Genomic DNA, 26991 nt, shown 5'->3' with positions numbered 1-26991 from the left:
CCAGCTGAAGGTCATGGTACGGAGCTGCAGAGACATCTCATAGGCCATGTCTACTCTATGCCGCTGCTACATTGCTGCCCACATTCATTTACATTACGCCTATGAAAAACAGATGTGGGCATGTACCAAATGACTGGCAAGTCATCTACTATGGTATAGCTGTGGATTAGGATGGTAAAATGACCCGACAGGTTCCCTTTAATGCCTCACGTGGCAGCATTAATCTAAGCTGCATGTTCCTGGCAACAATTAATCACAAGTTGCCCTGAGCTGGTCTCACAGAACAGAGGCACAATTTGGGCTCTGAACCAACACTGCAGACAGTGTAATACCCTGGCAAGCAGACAACATTAGACCGGTTAACCCTCTCATCTCCGGCTCATCTCTGCAAGGTAAACTGCTGTAGATTATGTAACCAACCATTTCCTGCAAACACTTTCCATAGAAGCAGGGCGGGCCACTACAACCTGCCCCGTCTGGTATGTCCACAAGATCATGCACCTTGTATTTAAGGGATCATAATTAGATGCTTCATCCAGTATACACACAGCCAAGCACATGCTACTCGTCGTCACAGCACAGACAGCATTTAAAGTGAAAGTCCACTACTAGACCAGGACTAGAATATTTCAGATACATACAAACACATCATGTGAAATAAGTATTGAACATGTCGCCAATTTTTTTAATACCGTATATACTCGAGTAAAAGCAGACACGAGTATAAGCCGAGACCCCTAATTTTGCAACAAAAAATGGGAAAACTTAATGACTCGAGAATAAGCCTAGGGTGGAAAATGCAGCAGCTACCGGTAAATGTCAAAAATAAAAATAGATACCAATAAAAGTAAAATTAATTGAGACATCAGTAGGTTAAGTGTTTTTGAATATCCATATTGAATCAGGAGCCCCATATAATGCTCCATAAAGTTCATGATGAGCCCCATAAGATGCTCCATACAAAATAGGCCCCATATAATGCTCCATACAGTTCATGATGAGCCCCATAAGATGCTCCATACAAAATAGGCCCCATATAATGCTCCATACAGTTCATGATGGGCCCCATAAGATGCTCCATACAAGATACGCCCCATATAATGATCCATAAAATTTATGATGGGCCCCATAAGATGCTCCATATTAAAATATGCCCCATACGTAAACCGCATTTACAGGATGGAGCAATTGGTTGGCCAGGATACTAGAACTGCAGACAAAGTGTTTAACACTTGGTCTCCTTGGATTGCTTTTAGAGAATCTGAGGAACTGAACACTTGGCTACACTGGTATTGATCCTATTGGTCCCCTTGCGGCCCATAATCATAACTCCCCTAGACAGTAAATATTACATAAACAGCCATACCTTAGCATAAAATAATAGTCTCAATTTAGTTGGGACTGAAGACCAGATTCTTCCTACCCTTACCTCACCCACCCCTCCGTCCTCACCCCCCCCCCCCTTTTTTTTTTTCTTCTCTCTCTCTCTCTCTCTCTCCTCTTCCTTTTCTCTCCGCCTATCTTTTCTACTTTCTCTTCGCTTGGCCTGGCCTCATGTAGATTCCATAACTGACATTGAGTGCTTGGACGAGCCTAGGCACTCTTGCTTTCATCCGGCGGCTTAGCACCACCTGGAGCTGGTCGTTGGCTGAATAGTGGGAGCCTCTGATGTATACATCATAAGCAATGTTTTCAAATTACTAGACCTCTGACAGAGGTAATTTGTTCACGAAGTTACAACTTTAATGATTTGTTGATCAATGTTCGAGTGTTAAAACCTTTAGTATACAGCTGTTCATTTTTGTATTATTCTCACAATCCTGTATGGGCCTATAACTGCATTTAAACATCTGATTAAAACTGTGTTATTTATGTGCATTTCAATAAACTTGATTTATAAAAAAAAAAATATGCCCCATATAATGCTGCCCAAATGTGATTATGGCCCCATAAGATGCTCCATAGACTATTATGCCCCATATAATGCTGCACAGATGCTGATTATGCCCCCATAAGATGCTCCATATAATGCTCCATGCAGTTCTTTATGGCCCAATAAGATGCTCCACATAATGTGCCACATACTGTATAATGCTGCTGCAATAAAAAAAAAAAAAAAAAAAGGACATACTCCCCTCTCGTCGCTGCCCCTCAGCGTCCCGTCTCTCCGCACTGACTGTTCAGACAGAGGGCGGTGCACATACTAATACGTCATCGCGCCCTTTGACCTGAACAGTCACTGCAGAGGACGCGGAAGACGGGGCGGCGGCGGAACGAGGGAAGGTAAATATGAAATACTCACCTGCTCCCGGCGAGGTCCCTGGCAGCTTCTCCCGGACAGATGGTCTCCGGCACTGGCAGCTTCTTCCTCTGTTCAGCGGTCACTGGTACTGCTCATTACAGGAATGAATATGCAGCTCCACCCCTATGGGAGTGGAGTCCATATTCATTCCCGTAATGAGCGGTACCACGTGACCGCTGAACAGGGGAAGACGCTGCCGGCGGCGGAAAACATGGGACATGCAGGGACCGCGTCAGGAGCAGGTGAGTATGTGACAGTCGTCGCTCCCTCACCCGCCGACCATGACTCGAGTATAAGCCGAGAGGGGCACTTTCAACCCATTTTTTGGGGCTTAAAATCTCGGCTTATACACAAATATATTTCTAAAGATACTATTGACATGAAATTCTCACCAGATGTCGATAACAACCCATCCGATCTCAGGCAAAGACAGAAAACCACAGATATTCATAAACTAACTTATGTGCCATAAAGAGAACTGACACAGGAAAAAAAAAGTATTGAACACATGTACTGAAATTCAATTGGTAATACTTCATACAAAAGCCTTTATTGGTGGCGACAGCTTCAAGATGCCTCCTGTATGGAGAAACTAATCGCAGGCATTGCTCAGGTGTGATCTTGGCTCAGTTACAGGAATGTTTTAATAATTGGTACTTTGCAATATCGATAACTACGTTGTTGCATGCATATAACTTCAGGTAATTGTCTTTTTCCTATATAGCTCAATAGTCTTCATATGCATCACCGTCAACACCAGCTTTCTCATTCACATCACTATCTGCCCAGCTTTCCCATCTCGCGGCTGGTGGATTACAGCAAGTTTGACCCGAGTACTTGAATAGGCCTACATTGTTGCTGGCTATATCATTTGGCACAACGCATACCTTACCCCAATAAATGGAAATTACATTTTATAGCCTTTGATGGATTTGATGAAATGTAGCTCCATGTTCTCATATAGAAATGCTGATGTTTCCTGTAGGTTATACCCCTATGGATTCTTTATCTATTCAACAAAAAAGTGTTTGTATATATGGACATATTTCTTTTTAGAGTAATTTATTTGCAACACTAGAAGGTTACTGTGGCTACTGGGACCGGCCAAGGATGAGGAAGCGGTGGGGCCCATTAATCCTATAGGATATAAAGCTGTGTGTATGTCTGTGTACTGCAACTGTATTTTAGACTTCAGAAAGGCCACTTGGCCGAAACATTGCTCCGTTTTTGTCTCCTCACTGCTGGAAGATTTAAAGATTTAAATATTCTAGAATAAATTGGATTTTTTTTTAAGGATCTCTATGCTGCCTGATATATTTGGATTCAACGCCATTGGTATGCTTAACAATAAGCTCATGAGATCCAGTCTCCAGCGCGATCCTGGGCGGTGACGTGTGGTGAAACTCCGCCCACAGCAAGGTCGATCAGGGAAGGGGGGGGGGATGGGTCACATCCGGGTGAAGCAAGGCATTCTGGTACTTGATGTGACTTCAGCGGCGGCTGCAGCCAGGGTCATGTGATGCCGAGTGAGCGGTCAGTGATATAAAGGAAATGTGTCATCTCTAGGCCTTTTAGAGATCATTTAATCTTCAACTTTACCGTTCACAATAACAGTAATTTTGACTAGGGGTGCCCAAGCTTTCAGGCCGCTGTATTTCACCCGCTTTACGTATATAAAGCTTAACCAATGTCAAGTGGTGCAACGCATATGACATTACAAAGAGCAACTTTAAACCATAAGATTTTTAACTAAAGTTATTTTCAAAGTGTACAGGCCCTATGCAGGCCTATATATACATGCCCATTGAGACAATCCCTCCTGGAAATATCGAACGGATGTGCATAAAAAGCGCAACGCATGCAAACGCAGCTTTTTCTTACCATCATGCGTAAGCTGATGCGGATAAAAGACGCTGCTTTGGCATACGTTTTTGCATGCGGTTGCAGACAAGAGGCTGCAGACTCAACCGCAAATGTGAAACTAGCCTAAGACCTCACAGCTCACAGTGCATGTCAGACCAAATAAGAATCATAAGGTCAAAGAAATTGGCCAAGGAGCTCAGAGACAATTGTGGCAAGGCACAGATCTGGCCGAGGTTACAACAGAATTTCTGCAGTAGTCGAGGTTCCTAAGAGCACAGTGGCCTCCATAATCCTTAAAATGGAAGAAGTTTGGGACCACCAGAAGTCTTCCTAGACCTGGCCATCCAGCCAAACTGAGCAATCGTGGGAGAAGAGCCTTGGTGAGAGAGGTAAAGAAGAACCCCAAGATCACTGTGGCTGAGCTCCAGAGAGATACTGATCTGGCTTTTATCTTAAAGGTACCATTACACATAACAATATCGTTAACGATATCGTTGCAACGTCACGCTTTTGGTGACGTAGCAACGATCCCGCTAACGATCTCGTTATGTGTGACAGCGATCAACGACCAGGTCCCTGCTGGGAGGTCGTTTTTTGGTCGCTGATTACCCGCTGTCATCGCTGGATCGGCGTGTGTGACGCCGCTCCAGCGATGTGTTCACTTGTAACCAGGGTAAATATCGGGTTACTAAGCGCAGGGCCGCGCTTAGTAACCCGATATTTACCCTGGTTACCATTGTAAAAGTAAAAAAAAAAAAAAAAAAAACACACTACATACACACATTCTGATGTGTCACGTCCCCCGGCGTCCACTGTGTCAGCGCCGGCTGTAAAGCAGAGCACAGCTGTGACGTCACTGCTGTGCTCTGCTTTACGGCCGGCGCTGACACAGTCAGTGCAGGGAAACTCTCGGCAGCAGCGCGTGCATTAGCAGCGCTCCTGCCGAAAGCAGTTTTAACCCTGTGGACGCCGGGGGACGTGAGACATCAGAATGTGAGTATGTAGTGTTTTTTTTTTTTTACTTTTACAATGGTAACCAGGGTAAATATCGGGTTACTAAGCGCGGCCCTGCACTTAGTAACCCGATGTTTACCCTGGTTACCTGGGGGCTGCAGGGGGACTTCGGCATCGTTGAAGACAGTTTCAACGATGCCAAAGTCGTTCCCCTGATCGTTGGTCGCTGGAGAGAGCTGTCTGTGTGACAGCTCCCCAGCGACCACACAACGACTTACCAACGATCACAGCCAGGTCGTATCGCTTGTCGTGATCGTTGGTAAGTCGTTTAGTGAAAAGGTACCTTAAAAAGGGACTCTGTCACCTGAATTTGGAGGGAACAATCTTCAGCCATGGAGGCGGGGTTTTGGGGTTTTTGATTCACCCTTTCCTTACCCGCTGGCTGCATGCTGGCTGCAATATTGGATTGAAGTTCATTCTCTGTCCTCCATAGTACACGCCTGCGCAAGGCAAGATTGCACCTTGTGCAGGTGTGTACTACGGAGGACAGAGAATGAACTTCAATCCAATATTGCAGCCAGCATGCAGCCAGCGGGTAAGGAAAGGGTGAATCAAACACCCAAAAACCCCGCCTCCATGGCTGAAGATTGTTCCCTCCAAATTCAGGTGACAGTGTCCCTTTAAGTCATATTGCAAGACTCGTTAAAGGGTTGATTGTGACTTGTAGGATCGCTGCTTCCCAGGGTGTAACTACAACAGGTGCTGGGGTTGCAATCGCACCCAGGCCCTGGAGCCTAGGGGGCCCCAAATGTCCCTTTGTCCTATAGAAAAAGACTATTGCTATTAAAGATTTTAAATATTTGCGGGCCTCACTGGAGCTTTCGCATCGGAGCCCATGAGTTTCAAGTTACGCCACTGTTACTTCCAATAGGTGGCGCTACAGAGTTCAAGTCCTCTTTTTCTCTGAAAAGGCAATTTGCATATTAAATTTCCCAGAAAAGCATTGCATGGCGAATAAGCCTCCTTACCTTGACAAGCCAGAGCTGGTATGTCACTCTCTACAAGGAGAAACCTTACCACTTAGACCCCAGTCCAGAGCCTCTCACCTAGCCTAATCAGTTCTCATGCTTCGCACTGATGAGAGCCAACAGCCCGAAACACCGTGTCTGCGAACTGAGATACCAGATTTGGCTCTTATACCAAGTCATATTGCACGACTAGTTAAAGGGTTGATTGTGACTTGTAGGACTGCTACTTACAGTAGGTGGCGCTATAGAGTTCAAGTCCGCTTTTTCTCTGAAGAGGCAATTTGCATACAGAGATGCAGTAGGGAGATGGGAGAAAGTTCCACAAAGTCAACTATCACTGCAGCCCTCCACCAGTCAGGCCTTTATGGCAGAGTGGCCCGACAGAAGCCTCTCCTCAGTGCAGGACATAAGAAAGCCCACATAGAGTTTGCTAAAAAAAAACCACATGAAGAACTCCCAGACTATGAGAAATAAGTTTCTCTGGACTGATGAGACAAAGATAGACCTTTTTGGTGATAATTCTAAGTGGTATGCGTGGAGAAAACCAGGCACTGCTCATCACCTGCCCAATACAATCCAAAACAGTGAAACATGGTGGTGGCAGCATCATGCTATGGAGGGTGTTTTTCAGCTGCAGGAACAGGACGACTGGTTGTCATTGAAAGAAACATGAAGTACAGAGATATCCTGGATGAAAACCTCTTCCAGAGTGCTGTGGACCTCAGACTTGGCGGAAGGTTCACCTTCCAACAAGACAATGACCCCAAGCACACAGCTAAAATAACAAAGGAGTGGCTTCAGAATAACTGTCACCATTCTTGGCTGGCCCAGCCAGAGTCCTGACCTATAGCCAACTGAGCATCTCTGGAGAGACCTGAAAATGGCTGTCCATCAACGTTCAGTATCCAACCTGACGGAACTGGAGAGAATCTGCAAGGAAGAATGGCAGAGGATCCCCAAATCCAGGTGTGAAAAACTTGTTGCATCATTCTCAAAAAAAAAAAATAATCATGGCTGTACTAGCTCAAAAGGGTGCTTCTACTCAATACTGAGCAAAGGGTCTGAATACTTATGACCATGTGATATTTCAGTTTTTCTTTTATAAAATTTGCAAAAACTACTACATTTCTGTTTTTATCAGTCAAGATAAGGCACGGAGGAAAAAAAAATGAACATTTTTAAATTTACCAAATGGCTGCAATGAAAGAGTGAAAAATTTAAAGGGGTCTGAATACTTTCCATACCCACTATATATACTCCTGTAATACCTTCAGAAAGAAAGAAAAACCATGATTACTGGAGACTAAGCTGAATACGCAGGTCCTCGCCACCACAAATACAGAATATCTGGCAACTCCATTATAATGTGACGTTTTCCTGGACTCAATGATACAAACCATTCTTGTAGTGAAAAGCAAATGATGCAGGGAACAGTAGATCATTACTAGATTACAACAAGAAGACTGAACTGGGAAATTTCTATATTTTTTTTATTTTCATTATTTTGCACTTCAGACACAACAAAAGGAAAGAAAATGAGAGGAAGTTACGAGAAGTCAGCCAGGACTATGACATCACACGCAAAAGGAAAAATAGATCATATGTTCACAGTAAGTTGAATAAAACTATGAATGACAGTCAATTAGAAGGTGACATTAGTTACAGCAATGTATCACTATGATCATAGACTGCACGGTCCACACAGACTGACGCGGTCAGCAAGAGCTGACGCGGTCAGCAAAGAGCGGCTGGTGTTGGGCGTTTAGTTGATCATTTATTTATAACATTTCCAGGAGGAATACCATACTAAATCCATAGATATTAAGGAGTTGGTCTCCCCTATAACAGCCTCTATTCTTTTGGGAAGGCTTTCTAGAAGATTTTGAAGATGTCTGAGAATTTTTGCCCATTCATTCAGAAAAGCATTTGTGATGTTGGAAGAGAACCTGGCTCACCATCTCCATTGCAGTTACCCACAAAGCTGTTTTAGGCCACATTCACACGTTCCTTTTTATTCTGCGGGTTCTCCCGCAGCGGATTTGATAAATCTGCAGGGCAAACCCGCTGCGCTTATCCCTGCAGATTTATCGCGGTTTGTCCTGCGGGTTCCGCTGCGGGATTTACCCCTACTATTGATGCTGCATATGCAGCAATATGCAGCATCAATAGTAATGTTAAAAATAATAAAATCATGATGATATACTCACCCTCTGACGTCCCGATCTCCTCGGCGCTGCAGGCGGCGGTCCGGTTCCAAAGATGCTGTGCGACCAGGACCTTCGGTCCTTCACCGAAGGTCCTGGTCGCATAGCAAACCTGAGACCGGACGGCCGCGTGCAGCGCTGAGACTTCAGAGCGTGAGTATATCATGATTTTTTATTTTTATTCTTTTTTTTTTTAATACAGATATGGTTCCCGGGACCTGGAGGATAGTCTCCTCTCCTCCACCCCGGGTATAACCCGCACATTATCCGCATTACTTCCCGCATGGTGGGCACAGCCCCATGCGGGAAGTAAGCGGATCAATGCACTTCTATGGGTGCAGAATCGCTGCGATTCTGCACAAAGAAGTTACATGGTCCTTTTTTTCCGCAGCAATTCAGCGCGGTTTTTTTCGGGTTTTTCCGCATCATGTGCACTGCGGTTTCTGTTTTCCATAGGGTAACATTGTACTGTACCCTGCATGGAAAACAGCTGCGGACCCGCAGCGGCAAAATCGCCGCGGTTCCGCAGTAAAAACCGCATAGTGTAAACATGGCCTTATAGGACTAGGGTCAGAGAATTTTTCTTCTCCAGCCAACCCAACCATGCCTTTATCGATCTTGCTTTGAAAAGAAGATCTAGGTTGCCACTGACCCTTGATGCATTATTTTGGACTCAATGAATTACACAAATTTATATTAAAAGATTTTCAACTTGAAGCATTCATTCATCGAGGTCTGATGTGGGATTTCAGCATCCTTCCAATATATACCGTACTAGCTATTGAACCCGTTCTACGCCCGGGTGGCGAGCATTTATATTGGTATATGGTCTCCATCCTGGTATGTGCTGCTCCATCCTATCATGTGCTGCTCCCATCCTGCGCCCCCGTTCTGTCATGTGCTGCTCCCATCCTGCTCCTCCATTCTGTCATTTGCTGCTCCCATCCTGTCATTTGCTGCTCCCGTTCTGTCATTTGCTGCTCCCATCCTGCGTCCCCGTTCTGTCATTTGCTGCTGCCATCCTGCGCCCGTTCTGTCATGTGCTGCTGCCATCCTGCGCCCGTTCTGTCATGTGCTGCTGCCATCCTTCGCCCGTTCTGTCATGTGCTGCTGCCATCCTGCGCCCGTTCTGTCATTTGCTGCTCCCATCCTGCGCCCGTTCTGTCATGTGCTGCTGCCATCCTTCGCCCGTTCTGTCATGTGCTGCTGCCATCCTGCGCCCGTTCTGTCATGTGCTGCTGCCATCCTGCGCCCGTTCTGTCATGTGCTGCTGCCATCCTGCGCCCGTTCTGTCATGTGCTGCTCCCATCCTGCGTCCCCGTTCTGTCATGTGCTGCGGCCATCCTGCGCCCGTTCTGTCATTTGCTGCTCCCATCCTGCGCCCGTTCTGTCATGTGCTGCTGCCATCCTGCGCCCGTTCTGTCATGTGCTGCTGCCATCCTGCGCCCGTTCTGTCATGTGCTGCTCCCATCCTGCGCCCGTTCTGTCATGTGCTGCTGCCATCCTGCGCCCGTTCTGTCATGTGCTGCTCCCATCCTGCGCCACCATTGTATTATATGCCCCCGAATGCTGCTGCCATATAAAAAAAAAAAAAAATACCATACTCACCTATCGTCCGGCTCCACTGCAGGTATGTCTTCAAGAAAATGGCGCCGGAAAGCGGGGACTGCGCAGGCGCCGATTCCGGCAGCAGGAATCGGCGCCTGCGCAGTCCGCGCTTTCCGGCGCCATTTTCTTGAAGACACACCTGCAGTGGAGCCGGAGTGTGTCTTCAAGAAAATGGCGCCGGAAAGCGCGGACTGCGCAGGCGCCGATTCCGGCAGCAGGAATCGGCGCCTGCGCAGTCCGCGCCCTCCGGAGCCGGGAGACGGAGCCGCAAGCAGCGCTGGAACCGGGAAAGGTGAGTATACTTACCCTCCCTCCTGGCGGTCCCTGACTCTCCGGTGGAGATCGCGGTATGCGTTCAGTGCTTACGCATACCGCGATCTCCCGGGAGCGTCGCTCTGTGAGGCCCAGACTGCGCTTGCGCAGTCTATAGAGGCTTCGGACAGAGTGACGCTCCCAGCGTTATATTATAGATATACTCGAGTATAAGCCAAGATTTTCAGCCCAAAAAAAATGGGCTGAAAGTGCCCCTCTCAGCTTATACTCGAGTCATGGTCGGCGGGTGAGGGGGAGCGACGTCTGTCAAATACTCACCTGCTCCCGGCGCTCCTGACGCGGTCCCCGCATGTCCCATGGTCTTCGGGCACGGCAGCTTCTTCCCCTGTTCAGCGGTCACTGGTACCGCTCATTAAAGTAATGAATATGGACTCCACTCCCATAGGGGTGGAGCCGCATATTCATTACTGTAATGAGCTCTACCATGTGACCGCTCACTACAGGAAGAAGCTGCCGCTCCCGAAGACCGTGGGACATGCAGGGACAGGAACGCTGGGAGAAGGCGAGTATGTCATATTCACCTTCCCTCGTTGCACCGCCACCCTGTCTTCCCGTCCTCTTGCTGTGACTGTTCAGGTCAGAGGGCGCGATGACGTATTAGTGTGCGCACCGTCCTCTGCCTTAACAGTCAGTGCGGAGAGAGGGGACGCTGAGGAGCAGCGACGAGAGGGGAATATGTCTTTTTTTTTTTTTTTTTTTTTTTAGTGCAGCAGCATTACATGTGGCACAATGCATAAAGAACTGCATGGAGCATTATATGGGGCATCTATGGGGCCATAACTGCATGGAGCACTATATGGGGCCATAACTGCATAGAGCATTATATGGGGCATCTATGGGGCCATAACTGCATGGAGCATTATATGGGGCCATAACTGCATGGAGCATTATGTGGGGCCATAACTGCATGGAGCATTATATGGGGCCTCTATGGGGCCATAAAGAACTGCATGGAGCATTATATGGAGCATCTATGGGGCCCTAACTGCATGGAGCATTATATGGGGCCATAAAGAACTGCATGGAGCATTTTATGGGGCATCTATGGGGCCATAAAGAACTGCATGGAGCATTATATGGGGCCATAAAGAACTGCATGGAGCATTATATGGGGCATATTTGTATATGGAGCATCTTATGGGGGCATAATGAACTGTATGGAGCATTATATGGGGCCTCGAATATCAGATACCGCGCTTAGGGGATATAGGTGAGGATGCCACTAAACACATGAGAACAACCAATGTGTTTTACGGCTAGAAAAAGATGGCCGCCAGCCAACGCGTCACAGAGCTAAGAAGCAGCGTGAAGGACAAAAAGGTTACCCTGACGAAGAAGGGCGCATCCCTTCGAAACGCATTGGTAACCTTTTTGTCCTTCACGCTGCTCCTTAGCTCTGTGACGTCACATCTGAGCACGCGCCAGCAGACGCTGGTGGCCATCTTTTTCTAGCCGTAACCAGGGACACCACCGGCCAGGCTCCTCTGGCAAGGCTTAGCGCGCCTGCACCCCTCACCACTCTGCCTCTGCCCTCCCGGCTTCCAGCTGCACAGCCGCACGCAGCAGTCGTATCATCCGGACACAGAAACAGCCTGGGTGGGGTAAGTGTTCCATCATTTAGGTGCACACGGTTACACCATTCCCGCACTCAGTGGGCTTAAACAGCCATGTGGGGACGCTCTATATTACATTGCTTTTTGATCACTATCTAGCGTGCTACTGCAGGTAAAACACATATTGGTTGCTCATGTGTTTAGTGGCATCCTCACCTATATCGCCTAAGCGCGGTATCAGATATTCGAGTATTGTTGGTTTGTACAGAAGTGGCACATATTCTGGTGATTCCAGCAGCTGGGGGATTCTGCATTTTACTCCCACTTACCCAGTGGGTAACTAGTGGTGAGCGCCAGTGACATTTTTACACTATTATATGGGGCCTATTTTGTATGGAGCATCTTAAGGGGACGTAATCAGCATCTGTGCAGCATTATATGAGGCATAATAGTCTATGGAGCATGTTATGGGGCCATAATCACATTTGGGCAGCGTTATATGGGGCATATTTTAATATGGAGCATCTTATGGGGCCCATAATGAACTGTATGGAGCATTATATGGTGCTCTTGAATCAATATGGATATTCAAAAAAACTTAACCTACTGATGTCTCAATTGTACTTTTATTGGTATCTATTTTTATTTTTAACAGTTACCCGTAGCTGCTGCATTTTCCACCCTAGGCTTATACTCGAGTCAATAAGTTTTCCCAGTTTTTTGTTGCAAAATTAAGGGGTCGGCTTATACTCGAGTATATACGGTAATTTTTTTTATTTTTTTTTTAAGTTGAGTGACAAGAGCCCATTCAGCCATTCCACTGCTTCTATGTGGGGAAAAAAAGGTGACAGCAGATTCCCTTTCAAAACATTTATTTTAGGGTTAGCTAATGTTTGAGAATTACAACTGTACACCATCTATAACCCATAGACTTAAGATCTTCTAAGGTTCCCCATCAGGACAACTCCATTTCTGAAAGAAGATTCAGTGGGGGCCAGACTACAGGAAAGCTGTGGGCAGCCAAACACGTTTCCTCTAACAGCCTTCCTTTGTGTCCATTCCAATATCTTTGGCCCATACATAGTAGACCTGGGCAGGAGGACCTTCCTACTGAAATAGCAGTCCATCTTTTCCTATACCATTGAGCTGTCCCGCTTAGAAGTGTATGAATGAATTAAAAATTGGGTGTATGTGCCTACACGATGATCTTAGCCTATCAGTCGCACTCTGCAAATAGTAACACCAAAATGTCAACACATTTCTAGGAGGAATATCATAACAGAGGTCACAGAAGATTCCTCAGAACTGTTTAATGGAGAATTCACCAAAACAAGTCAGGAGCAAGCAAATCATCCATGGAGTCAGAAATGCACTACATTCAGTGGGTTAATAACGCCACTTCATGGCAGGGGGAAATCAGCATTTTGCCTACAGCAAATATCTGTGATTGGTCTTACCTATCTGAACTGCAGCAATAACAAAATGCTACCTGGTTGATGGATAACCACAGATAAAGGAAAATCAGATACTGAAAAAAAAAAAAAAAAGGATTTTTGTGTACTCACGGTAAAATCTTTTTCTCCGAGCCAATCACTGGGGGCACAGGACCATGGGTGTTATGCTGCTGCCACTAGGAGGACACTAAGTAATACAGAAAGAATAGCTCCTCCCCTTCAGTATACACCCTCCTGCTGGCTCCAACTGAACCAGTTCGGTAACAAAGCAGTAGGAGCTTAACATTTAACCAGGATGAACTATGTCAAAACCAAACCAACACAGAAAACCAAAGCTGTTAGGCTAACAGGGTGGGTGCTGTGTCCCCCAATGATTGGCTCGGAGAAAAGAATTTTACGGCGAGTACACAAAAGTCCCTGTTTCTCCTACGCCTCTTTGGGGGACACAGGACCATGGGACGTCCTAAAGCAGGCCCTGGGTGGGGAGCAATCAACTGTAATTGCACCTTGTACCCACAGGTTACAGATGCAGCACAGCCGCCTCCAAAATTCGTCTGCCGACGGTCGCATCTGCCGAGGCCCGAGAATGAATATGGTAATGTTTTGTAAACGTATGCAGACTAGACCAGGTCGCAGCTCTGCAAACTTGTGCTGCCGAAGCTTGGTGCCGAATGGCCCAAGACGCACCCACTGACCGAGTAGAATGGGCCTTAATCCCTGCTGGGACAGAATGACCTCTGACTCGGCAGGACTCCTGAATAGCTGAACAAATCCATTTGACTAATGTCGCCTTGGAAGCGGGAAACCCCTTCTTTGGCCCTTCCGGGAGCACAAACAGGGCATCTGACCTGCGGAAAGACGCCGTCCGCAAGACGTATCTCTTGAGAGCTCTCACTAAATCCAGTGTGTGGAGGGCCTTCTCGATGCGAGGTACTGGTGCGGACAGTGTGACGGTAAGACTATCTCCTGATTGAGATGGAAGGATGAGACAAGTTTTGGCAAAAAGGACAGGGATGTTCTCAAAACCACTTTATCCTGATTAAAATTCAGGAACAGAACTTGACAAGACAAAGCCGCCAGCTCTGAGACTCGTCTAATGGACGTGACCACAACCAGGAAAGAAAGGACAGGGAAACCTCCTGTAGAGGTTCGAAGGGAGCTTCTTGCAAGACTCCGAGAACCAGATTAAGGTCCGATGGTTCCAACGGCATATTATAGGGTGGCACCCTATGGGAGACTCCCTGAATGAACGTCTTCACTTGTAATCTGTTGGCAATCCTGCGTTGGAACAGAACGGACAGGGCTGAAATCTACCCCTTGAGAGAACTAAGGGCGAGACCTAAGTCCAAACCCGTTTGTAAAAATTTGAGGATGGAAGGAATGGAAAATTCAAGGAGAACGTCCTCGGTTGTTGCACCAGGAAAAGAAGGTTTTCTAAGTGCAATGATAATCTAGCTTCAGGGCCTTGTTTACTGACTCAATGAGAGAGTCGAGAGTCTCCTGATTGTGTTGAAATTCCTGATCTAGGAACATGTCAGAATCGTCCTCTTAGACAGGTTCTCTACTAGCCAGAAGGGAGGGGGAACGAGAAAAGGAACTCTCAGAACCTGATTCCCGGTGATGGTCTGGGGACAAGGCATGAGTCCTTTTCAAAAGCGAGAGCCCCTTGGCAAGGTACGACCCCTACTGTACAAGGGGTTCTGATCATCGGAAGCGTTGCCCATATGAGTGCCCTGGTTAGAGGAAGGGTCTTGGAACGAGTCTAACGCTTTGGCCAGGGATGCCATAGACCGGGTAAGGGAGGTAGCCCACTCAGGGGGACTAGGCTCACTGGGTTCGGTATCAGTAACAGGTAGTTCCTGAACAGTCATCGGTTCACAAGCTGAGCATAACGCAGTTTTGTGACCCCGGGATAGAGATACCTTGCAAGAGATACAAGCAGCAAAAAACACAGTGTGGGTGTTCCCAGACTTTTTGTTAGGCTTTGATTGAGTCATAGTGTAGTGAGGAGAGCGCTTACTAGCAGGGGAAGGGTTAAGCAATGTTTCTACAGCTTACCCAAGTCCTGTGTCTTGAGTCCCCGGGGGACTTCTGCAATGTGTCCACAGAAATCGCTTATCCCTGAAGCTGTGATTCAAAATGCTGGAGAAGCGCTGCAGCATCAGCCCTGTGGGTGTCCAAAGATGGCCGCCGAGATCAGGAAGCGAAGGCGTTTCTCGCAGAACGAGAAGCGCCAGAGAGTGGGCAGCGGTAACTGCCGGTGGGCGGAGTCAACGTTCCAGCCAGGAAGAGAGAAAAGCAGGGGGCTAAATTTTAAGCTTGCGGTTGCGGCCTGCAGCGCCGCGACCGCTATTTGTGCGGACCGACGTGACCCACAGACCCCGGCTTTAAGGTATCTGCGGACCTTCCTTATCCCAGGGACCAGGACCCCCCAGCGCCTCGGCCCCGCAGGTGTACTCACGGTAGATGCTGTGGGCCGATGCTCAATCCACCGTCGCCGTAGTCAGGGAGAGGGTGGAGGGCTTCTGCTGCCTTCCATCATCCGCTGTAACAGTGGTGATGCAGTGGGGTGCTGCACGGACGCCATAAACATCATGTCCGGCTATGCACCTGGCTCCAGGAGAGGTAAATGGAGGGCTACTCTATGTGGTCGCCTGCTATGGAGAGGGGAGATCGGAACGCGAAGGAACCGTCGCCCGTAAAGTGAGCTCAGGGCTGGCATCCAACGGTGCAGGAAAGGGTACGGGGAGGGACGCTCCGCGTTCTTGCCCGTTGATGGTTCAGGGGAGATCGGAACCTAGAAAGGATCAGTCGCCCCCATTCACTCCGTTGAGGGAAAAATAGAATAAAAATAAAAACGGTGGGGTCTGAAAGCAGACCCAAGTGCCTCCTACAGACACTAAGCAAGAACTGGTTCATTTGGAGCCAGCAGGAGGGTGTATACTGCAGAAGAGGAGCTATTCTTTCTGTATTACTTAGTGTCCTCCTAGTGGCGGCAGCATAATACCTATGGTCCTGTGTCCCCCAACGAGGCATAGGAGAACACACCCGAGTCACAAGACAAGTCGATCACTCATGTTATAGAGGTCCGGCCCCGTGTTGTCAGTATAAGAAACAACCCTCGACTCAATCACTTTCTACATGCAGTCCTCTACACACATACATAATGACGTGCCGGATTCATAGTCATCGCCGGCAGCACATTACTAGAGACAGCACTCCGTCTCATCTTACTATTACAGGCTAAATAAGGAAACAGTCAGCCAGTGGAAATGCTCAGTGCTTCACGTGCTCCAATATCCGTGACAGGTGTCCCTGGCACTGCCTCTGTCCACACACAGCACTGATTGGGCCGAGCAGCTGTCAAGCATTCTCTGCACTTGTCAGTCAAACACTTGAGAAGTTCTGCTAAAGCAAAGCCACATCTCCCACCATATCAGCCCATCCTAAAGAGGTTATTAAAGAAGGCAGCAACCCCCTGGTGTACGTCTCCAGAGAGTCTCAGCCCTGTGCAAGAGCTTCCTTCTCCTTACCACACTGCAACAGACATATTTTCTATAAAGAGGAAATTTCATAATTTATGAACGGTGCGTAGACCGCCTCCACACCAAGCTCCTGCCAGCAGCTCACGTTAGCCCATGCCATGAGCCAGGAACTCCTGTGACCAGCAGCTGGAGCTTGTTACCATCAGGTCAGGGCCATTGTCAGGGTCTTCAGCAACAACCAAAGATGCCGGACCAGTAGGATCCCCTCCATAAACTAGAGGTTCTCCCCGTAATAAATACCTGCTCACAAGAGACCTGGGAAGGCCCAGAAAGGAGAGGGGCCCCAAGAAGACATCTGTGAAACTCGTTCCAAGCACTGTCCGCAACGCACAGTCCCGATGCAACTCAAACTCCTGTAGGTTCAGAGACCAAAGGAGAGTCCGCACTTGGGCCGAGATTTTCAGACATCTGCATATGTTTGTACACGACATGTCCAAATCCACTGCCACTCTGGAGCTGCTACTCCCAAGACTGATCACAGACCATGGACCAAGTAAATCTGTAATGTCCTCAGAACTCTGGAGCTTTCATAACACCAAAGACACAGACCCTGGCTCACCACGAATCTGGATCTCACCCTGCAACCACATCCACCGACCCTGGCTCACCACAAATCTGGATCTCACCCTGCCACCACATCCACCGACATTGGCTCACCACAAATCTGGATCTCACCCTGCCACCACATCCACCGACATTGGCTCACCACAAATTTGGATCTCATCCTGCCACCACATCCAGAGACCCTGGCTCCCCACGAATCTGGATCTCACCCTGTTGCCACATCCACAGACTCTGGCTCACCACGAATCTGGATCTCACCCTGTCCCCACGAATCTGGATCTCACCCTGCCGCCACATATGACCCTGGGACACCACAAATCTGGATCTCACCCTGCCACCACATCCACCGACCCTGGATCACCATGAATCTGGATCTCACCCTGCCACCACATATGACCCTGTGTCACCACAAATCTGGATCTCACCCTGCCACCACATCCACCGACATTGGCTCACCACAAATCTGGATCTCACCCTGCCACCACATCCACCAACATTGGCTCACCACAAATCTGGATCTCACCCTGCCACCACATCCAGAGACCCTGGCTCCCCACGAATCTGGATCTCACCCTGCCACCACATCCACAGACCCTGGCTCACCACAAATCTGGATCTCACCCTGTTGCCACATCCACAGACTCTGGCTCACCACGAATCTGGATCTCACCCTGTCCCCACATCCACAGACCCTGGCTCCCCACGAATCTGGATCTCCCCCTGCCGCCACATATGACCCTGGGTCACCACAAATCTGGATCTCACCCTGCCACCACATCCACCGACCCTGGATCACCATGAATCTGGATCTCACCCTGCCACCACATATGACCCTGTGTCACCACAAATCTGGATCTCACCCTGCCACCACATCCACCGACATTGGCTCACCATCAAATCTGGATCTCACCCTGCCACCACATCCACCAACTTTGGCTCACCATGAATCTGGATCTCACCCTGCCGCCACATATGACCCTGGGTCACCACAAATCTGGATCTCACCCTGCCACCACATCCACCAACCCTGGCTCACTTTGAATCTGGATCTCACCCTGCCGCCACATATGACCCTGGGTCACCACAAATCTGGATCTCACCCTGCCACCACATCCACCAACCCTGGCTCACTATGAATCTGGATCTCACCCTGCCGCCACATATGATCCTGGGTCACCACAAATCTGGATCTCACCCTGCCAGAGTGCCACCACATCCACCGACATTGGCTCACCACAAATCTGGATCTCACCCTGCCACCACATCCACCAACCCTGGCTCACCATGAATCTGGATCTCAACCTGCCACCACATATGATCCTGGGTCACCACAAATCTGGATCTCACCCTGCCACCACATCCACCAACCCTGGCTCACTATGAATCTGGATCTCACCCTGCCGCCACATATGACCCTGGGTCACCACAAATCTGGATCTCACCCTGCCACCACATCCACCAACCCTGGCTCACTATGAATCTGGATCTCACCCTGCCGCCACATATGACCCTGGGTCACCACAAATCTGGATCTCACCCTGCCACCACATCCACCAACCCTGGCTCACTATGAATCTGGATCTCACCCTGCAGCCACATATGACCCTGGGTCACCACAAATCAGGATCTCACCCTGCCAGAGTGCCACCACATCCACCGACATTGGCTCACCACAAATCTGGATCTCACCCTGCCACCACATCCACCGACATTGGCTCACCAAAAATCTGGATCTCACCCTGCCACCACATATGATCCTGGGTCACCACAAATCTGGATCTCACCCTGCCACCACATCCACCGACACTGGCTCACTATGAATCTGGATCTCACCCTGCCGCCACATATGACCCTGGGTCACCACAAATCTGGATCTCACCCTGCCACCACATCCACCAACCCTGGCTCACTATGAATCTGGATCTCACCCTGCAGCCACATATGACCCTGGGTCACCACAAATCAGGATCTCACCCTGCCAGAGTGCCACCACATCCACCGACATTGGCTCACCACAAATCTGGATCTCACCCTGCCACCACATCCACCGACATTGGCTCACCAAAAATCTGGATCTCACCCTGCCACCACATATGATCCTGGGTCACCACAAATCTGGATCTCACCCTGCCACCACATCCACCGACACTGGCTCACCACAATTCTGGATCTCACCCTGCCACCACATCCACAAACCCTGGCTCACCATGAATCTGGATCTCACCCTGCCACCACATATGACCCTGGGTCACCACAAATCTGGATCTCACCCTGCCAACACATCCACCGACATTGGCTCACCACAAATCTGGATCTCACCCTGCCACCACATCCACCGACACTGGCTCACCACAATTCTGGATCTTACCCTGCCACCACATCCACCAACCCTGGCTCACTTTGAATCTGGATCTCACCCTGCCGCCACATATGACCCTGGGTCACCACAAATCTGGATCTCACCCTGCCACCACATCCACCAACCCTGGCTCACTATGAATCTGGATCTCACCCTGCCGCCACATATGACCCTGGGTCACCACAAATCTGGATCTCACCCTGCCACCACATCCACCAACCCTGGCTCACTATGAATCTGGATCTCACCCTGCAGCCACATATGACCCTGGGTCACCACAAATCAGGATCTCACCCTGCCAGAGTGCCACCACATCCACCGACATTGGCTCACCACAAATCTGGATCTCACCCTGCCACCACATCCACCGACACTGGCTCACCAAAAATCTGGATCTCACCCTGCCACCACATATGATCCTGGGTCACCACAAATCTGGATCTCACCCTGCCACCACATCCACCGACACTGGCTCACCACAATTCTGGATCTCACCCTGCCACCACATCCACAAACCCTGGCTCACCATGAATCTGGATCTCACCCTGCCACCACATATGACCCTGGGTCACCACAAATCTGGATCTCACCCTGCCAACACATCCACCGACATTGGCTCACCACAAATCTGGATCTCACCCTGCCACCACATCCACCGACACTGGCTCACCACAATTCTGGATCTCACCCTGCCACCACATCCACAAACCCTGGCTCACCATGAATCTGGATCTCACCCTGCCACCACATATGACCCTGGGTCACCACAAATCTGGATCTCACCCTGCCAACACATCCACCGACATTGGCTCACCACAAATCTGGATCTCACCCTGCCAACACATCCACCGACACTGGCTCACCACAAATCTGGATCTCACCCTGCCAACACATCCACCGACACTGGCTCACCACAATTCTGGATCTCACCCTGCCAACACATCCACCGACATTGGCTCACCACAAATCTGGATCTCACCCTGCCAACACATCCACCGACATTGGCTCACCACAAATCTGGATCTCACCCTGCCAACACATCCACCGACATTGGCTCACCACAAATCTGGATCTCACCCTGCCAACACATCCACCGACATTGGCTCACCACAAATCTGGATCTCACCCTGCCAACACATCCACCGACATTGGCTCACCACAAATCTGGATCTCACCCTGCCAACACATCCACCGACACTGGCTCACCACAATTCTGGATCTCACCCTGCCGCCACATCCACCAACCCTGGCTTACCACAAATCTGGATCTCACCCTGCCGCCACCTCTGTGGAGATTAGCTCACCGTAAATGACATGTTGGCCCTGGTTGATCATTATTCTGGCTCCCACACCACCACCGATACACGTCTTGCTCCACCATGGATCTAGATGTGACACGAGGAATAGGTAACAATACACTGCACACCACCAGAGCAGTTCTCCTGACATCCCTGCACCAGTGAGATGACATGAATGACCACATGCCATCTGCTCCCTATTGTCACCAGGACCTGCCCCACCTCCACATTTACCTTCAGAGCAAACTTCTCCCCAGTCTTCTTGCTGAAGATCTCCAGGACTTTGCCGTTGATGCCCAGTCCCAGCACCTGGTTGGTGACCTTGTAGTCATCAGTGATGGCGTTCTTCTTTATGGGTAGCGCAGACTTGTACTGTGGCGCCGGCTGCGGCGGCTGCTGTGGCGGAGGGTTGAGGAAGGGGTGCCCGGGGTTCATCATCTTGGATCCGTGCGCTCTTCCGCCACAGAACACGGTATGGCTGCACCTGATGTAACCTTCCACCAGTACTGCCGGGGAATACACGTCCCACTCACCGGCCCGTATCTAGCGACCGCCTAACACAACGATCGGTGCATGTAGATCGTACGAGAAGATCCAGCGAGGGCCCCGACAATAAGCTGGGCCCCTAGAGCCGAGTGGGGGAAGGGCCCCTGATCCTTCTCACTACAGACGGAGCCGAGAGCACTGGAGTCCGCTCCGCAACGACTTCTAGTTCCGATGCCGGATCACTTCCACTGTGACGTCACAGCCTCGTATTCGACTTCGGCGGCCGCTCTTAAAAGGGCGACTGCTATTCTTAAAGCGGCCACGTTAAAGGCGGGGTCCGCAGCTGTAAAACACATAGAAGCACATGATACACAATACTTACCTGACACAAGGAATGTCTCATGGGTGTCAGTAAAAATCCCTGTGTGCAAGTGGATGGGGGCGAAACAAGTATTACATGTGCCATAATCCGCCATCACTGCCCCCTCCAAAAGGAATAAAGCCACTTTCCACACAAAAAATAAACTTCATCGCCCTTTTCTGCATATAGAGCAATGTAGTGACGTCATGGCGCCTGGACGTTGACGTCTCATAGGCCTACACAGCAGCCTGCGGCCTACAGAACAGAGCGCGGAGTGGATGTATCTGTATCGGCACTATGTGACGGCCGTCATCGTGTCCCGGGCCTCCGCCACTAACCATGACACTGCAACTTTCTATTATTTTTTCTTTTGAAATATGCCCCCCAAGGGAAAGTGCCCCTGTAGGCACCCCACACTCTGGCTGCTGTTCACGGTCCACCCCGAGGCATTACAGCATCACGGTCCACCCCGAGGCATTACAGCATCACGGTCCACCCCAAGGGATTACAGCATCACGGTCCACCCCAAGGGATTACAGCATAACAAGTCCTACACAGCTTTCCGGTCTTAGACTACAAGTATGCAGTCACTCTATGTGACTCTGTGTGACAGTAACAAGGTGGCACGAGGTGGCAGCCATGGGCGAGTCCAATAAGCAACAGTCAACCCGGCACCTTACAAAAAGTTAAAGGGAATCCGTTACCTACTTTTTCCTATATAAGCTTTGGCCATCTCCATCAGGGGCTTATCTAAAGCATTCTGTAGATAAGCCCCCGATGTATCCTGAAAGATAAGAAAAACAGGTTATATTATACTCACCCAGGGGTGGTCCCGGTCCGATGGGCGTCGTGGTCCGGGTCCGGTGCCTCCCATCTTTATGCAATGACGTCCTCTTCCTTGCTTCCTGTCACGGCTCCTGCGCAGGCATACTTTGTCTGCCCTGTTGGGGGCAGAGTAAAATACTGTAGTGTGCAGGTGTCGGGCCTCGCTAACCTTTCCCGGCGCCTGCGCACTGCAGTACTTTGCTCTGCCATCAACAGGGCAGATAAAGTACGCCTGCGCAGGAGCTGCGACAGGAAGCATGGAAGAGGACGTCATCGCATGAAGCTGCGAGGCGCCGGACGCAGACCGCGACGCCCATCAGACTGGAGCGCCCCGCCAGGTGAGTATAATATAACCTGTTTTTCTTATCCTTCAGGTTACATCGGGGGCTTATCTACAGAAGCAGCAATCAAACGTACTAAATAGTCATAGTTGAAATTTAGTTTAAAAGCTTTTTCTAAGCCATGGCAACACAAGCCTCATTCATACATAAAGAAAGACAAAACAAAACTTTTAGTAGAAAAATTGGCCGTGATGTTTATTTTTGGGTAACTTAGCAATAAATAACAGCACATTACCAAATAAATTATTCAGATATAAGACCTAACACTCCAAAAACCAATAAAACAATCCACCCAGAGACTGGGCGATTTTCCCACAACACAAACATCATGACAATGGAATAAATGAAGGGAGGGTGGGATCGTCTTTCTTCAGCAGGTACCTCAGAATGACTGAAACTAGCCAGAACTTGGCTTTAAATAACCCAGTAACAGCCCAGCAACGCGCTGACAATCAATTGACAGCTGTTAAAAGAGCGCCAATAACAACTGGCTAAAACCAGATTTAACCCACTGCCAGAAATACATGTAAATAAAATGCACTGAGTTTGACCCCTAAATTTAAACTATAAAAACTGGCCATTGAACTATTCGAGTCTGTGTGGCGATGTGACCCCCCCCCCTTTATTCCCTACTTAAAGTAGGGGGGGGGGGCTGCCATTATTTATAATAAATACATCTGACAGAGGCTAATATAAAGATACAACATATTCAATCCACCACGGATTCTTGTCTAGAGCTGCCTAGTTCTTGGCTAACATCTGTGGTTCTTCTTCATAGCATTTTAAGGAAATGGACAAAGTGCCCATATTCCCCCTTCAAGTATAAGTGTGATGTTGTATTGTTTAATGTGAATTGTGACACGCCTTAATATTGTGTATTGTATTTCCTAACGGCAGGAGGAGTTAGAGTTAAGTTTGGGACTAGCCCAGAGTGGGAGTGTTAAAGGGAACCTGTCACCTGAATTTGGCGGGACTGGTTTTGGGTCATATGGGCGGAGTTTTGGGGTGTTTGATTCTCCCTTTCCTTACCCGCTGGCTGCATGATGGCTGCAATATTGGACTGAAGTTCATTCTCTGTCCTCCGTAGTACACGCCTGCGCAAGGCAATCTTGCCTTGCGCAGGCGTGTACTACGGAGGACAGAGAATGAACTTCAATCCAATATTTCAGCCAGCATGCAGCCAGCGGGTAAGGAAAGGGTGAATCAAACACCCCAAAACTCCGCCCATATGACCCAAAACCAGTCCCGCCAAATTCAGGTGACAGGTTCCCTTTAAGCTGAAGGGACAGAGGCAGTTTCCTGTCAAGATATCAGATAGGGCCAGGCAGGTATGGACTGGAGCTGAAATTCAGCCCTGGCATTTGAAATCATCCAGGCCCATGCTGTCCCCGTCCCCAAGCACCAGATGGGGATATATTATTAATATTACCCTGGATGGAGGAAAGCAAGATTTACTACAAGACCAATATTTCTAATGATACGTGACGGAGTCAACGATTTTGGGCTCCATCACAATCCTTAACAGTATGGTCGCCTTGAGAACACCGATTCTGTTAACAACATAGCAGACAAGGTGGCCCAGGACAAGAGAGGCCCTTCTGGCCCTTCAGTCCAGCCCTGGGGTCAGGTGTGCGTAAAAAGCAGACCTTACGTCTACACAGAAAGCAGTGCTGCATGACGTGGGGGTCCCAAGGTGAGGAGAGACCGAGATGATGGTTAGTGTATACCAGAGTAGAGGGAAAAGGTAAAGTGAACCAAAGACAGAGTGATCGATCAGAGAGGGGTCCTGGGAGAGGACGTCTAGCAGTACGGCTCAGCATTTATAATTCCGAGAGGTACAAGACCCAGACGGGACAGTGTACATGAGACAAAGAGAATGCCCTTGGTGGGAGTTCCATAGTGTCAGATTCAGAGAAGATAAGTACCGGCCATACTGGCAGTACACACAACAGCCGTTGACCCACCACAGCCAGGGACTGACTGCAGCAGTCACGTCTTTACGATCAGAACAGAATTCACATAGAGACATATATTATCTGTACATCCTGTTCCTGTTTAATAGTTGTAGTGATCTATTGGTTGTTTGGTGTGCCCCCATGGGGCCGTGGGGTACTCGGTACTGGGTCCTGCGGTTCACAGGGGAATGTCACGGTGGCTGACCCGGTCCGTGGCCCTGGGACATCCATATAAAAGGGAAAGGTCTTTAAGGGGAATGTTCGTGACACCACCTGTGGTATTCGGTCAGGGTGACCGACGCTGCTTAAGGGGTCCGCTGGGGTGATGTTATGGCAGCTAGATGGTATACCTTCCCACAGGGGAAGTGTATCCCCAGGGCTTCCCGGTGTGCAGATGGTGAATGGTGAATGGCGCAGTGAAGAATGAGAACACAAGGTTGCAGTCTCTTTACCTTTACTGAAGACTTTAGCATCCACAGTCCAGAGCACCAGATCACAGGGCAGGCAGAGTCCAGCCGGTTTGGAGGCAAGTCCAGAGTCCCCTTGTCCAGGTGGAAATCAGTAGCCTTCCTTTGCGCTGCGGTGGTGTAGTCCCTTACTGCCTATGGCTTCACATAAGGGTCTCACAACTGTTGTAGATGTTATGTCTTTCTGTTCCCCGGATAGGATAGGATAGGACAAACCCGTATGACCATTGGCTTGTTTCGGTTTATAGGGACTCTATCATGCCCCAGCCTCTAAGGGGTGCCACTGTGCCTCCTGGGTGTAGGGCGGACAGGTAACCTGAAATTAGCTGTTCTGCCGGTCTCCGAAGCAAGGCATAAAGGTCGTTACTCCCTCGGTGTTCCAGCTACCAGGATTCTGCGCCTCAGAAGGAGGCAGCCTGTGTAGGGCTGGTCCCCTTCTGATATCCACTCCTTTGCTACGACTTCTTTGCACACTCGCTGCAATACAGTTCTGCCTTCGATGTCTCTTTCTGGAGCTGCAGCTCTGAGGGCATGCACAGCTCCGTATCTTTCTCCCTCGATCTCTGACAGGATCCCACCCCTGACAGGGACCAACTCACTGAGCGAGGCTCAGCAGCAACTGACTAACTTTCCCTACAGGCCACCAGTTTTACCAATGTGGGGAGTGACCTAATAAATAGGAGCAAGAGCTCCTCCTGGTGGCCTGGAGTGTGAAATGTGTTGCATGCTTGTGATACCTGGATGCAGTTATCTTTCTTTGCCTCCAAACGTAACATCATCCTCCCCTAGAAGAGAATGATATTACTGCAATGACCAGGACCCTGGGGCGCTGCATATACAGTGAAAGGTTATTATGATTTACCGTTATTTCTTGTTCTTGTATTTTTCAATGTTGTACACAGGATGTGTCACTCAGATCGGGCTCTGCCCTAATGTGAAACCACTATGTTTTTACGCTGCCTTCAGTGTCCAAATGTACCTAACATGGGCTCCCAGAACAGTAAGGACTGCAGACCACTGCCTGGATATTACTGTCCCTCTGTAACTGTTTACTGGAATCTCTGTGGAGACTGGCTCCAAAGCAGAACAAGCAGCAAAGTGCCAGGACCTAAATATAGAAAGGGAGAATGCTGCTGCAAAGTTACAATCAGATGTATGCATCAGACTAAGGCCTCGTTCAGACGTCCGTTTATCGCATACATGTTCTATCAGTTGTTTTCACAGATAAAACATGTACCCATTATACTCTATGGGGCTGTTCACATGGCCATGTTTTTTTGTGGATCATGTGTCTGACAATAAAATCAAAGCGACACATCGACACAAAATTACCAATAGAAGTCTATGTATGAGCAGTACACAGATGTTATCAGTGTGAAGTCTTTGCGCTGTCTGTGATTAATACCGCAATGAGTAGGAAAAACTTTGCAAATGTTCTTCATACGTGAAAATCGTTGATGAAACACTAGTGAAAACTGACCAAAGACTGCT

At 48.9% G+C, this 26991-nt stretch overlaps 1 protein-coding gene across 2 annotated transcripts in view; it reads right to left on the bottom strand.

The window, feature by feature from the left end:
• The window catches only part of MAPKAPK2 (MAPK activated protein kinase 2), an 84715-nt gene extending 62912 nt beyond the window's left edge, over positions 1-21803 (bottom strand). Inside the window, exon 1 of one of the 2 annotated variants that reach the window (XM_069756272.1) lies at positions 21300-21803. In XM_069756272.1, coding sequence (XP_069612373.1) covers positions 21300-21503 — 204 coding nt within the window. In that variant the 5' untranslated portion in view covers positions 21504-21803. Of the gene's footprint in view, positions 1-21071; positions 21099-21299 lie in introns of those variants that run through there. The other variant, XM_069756273.1, reaches the window with a different exon arrangement.
• Between the last annotated feature and the right edge of the window lie 5188 nt (positions 21804-26991).

This window comes from Ranitomeya imitator, chromosome 3 (assembly GCF_032444005.1).
Source record: "Ranitomeya imitator isolate aRanImi1 chromosome 3, aRanImi1.pri, whole genome shotgun sequence".
NCBI classification, from domain to species: domain Eukaryota; kingdom Metazoa; phylum Chordata; class Amphibia; order Anura; family Dendrobatidae; genus Ranitomeya; species Ranitomeya imitator.
Note: the sequence above shows the minus strand (reverse complement) of the source record. Positions and strands in the feature narration are given on the sequence as shown.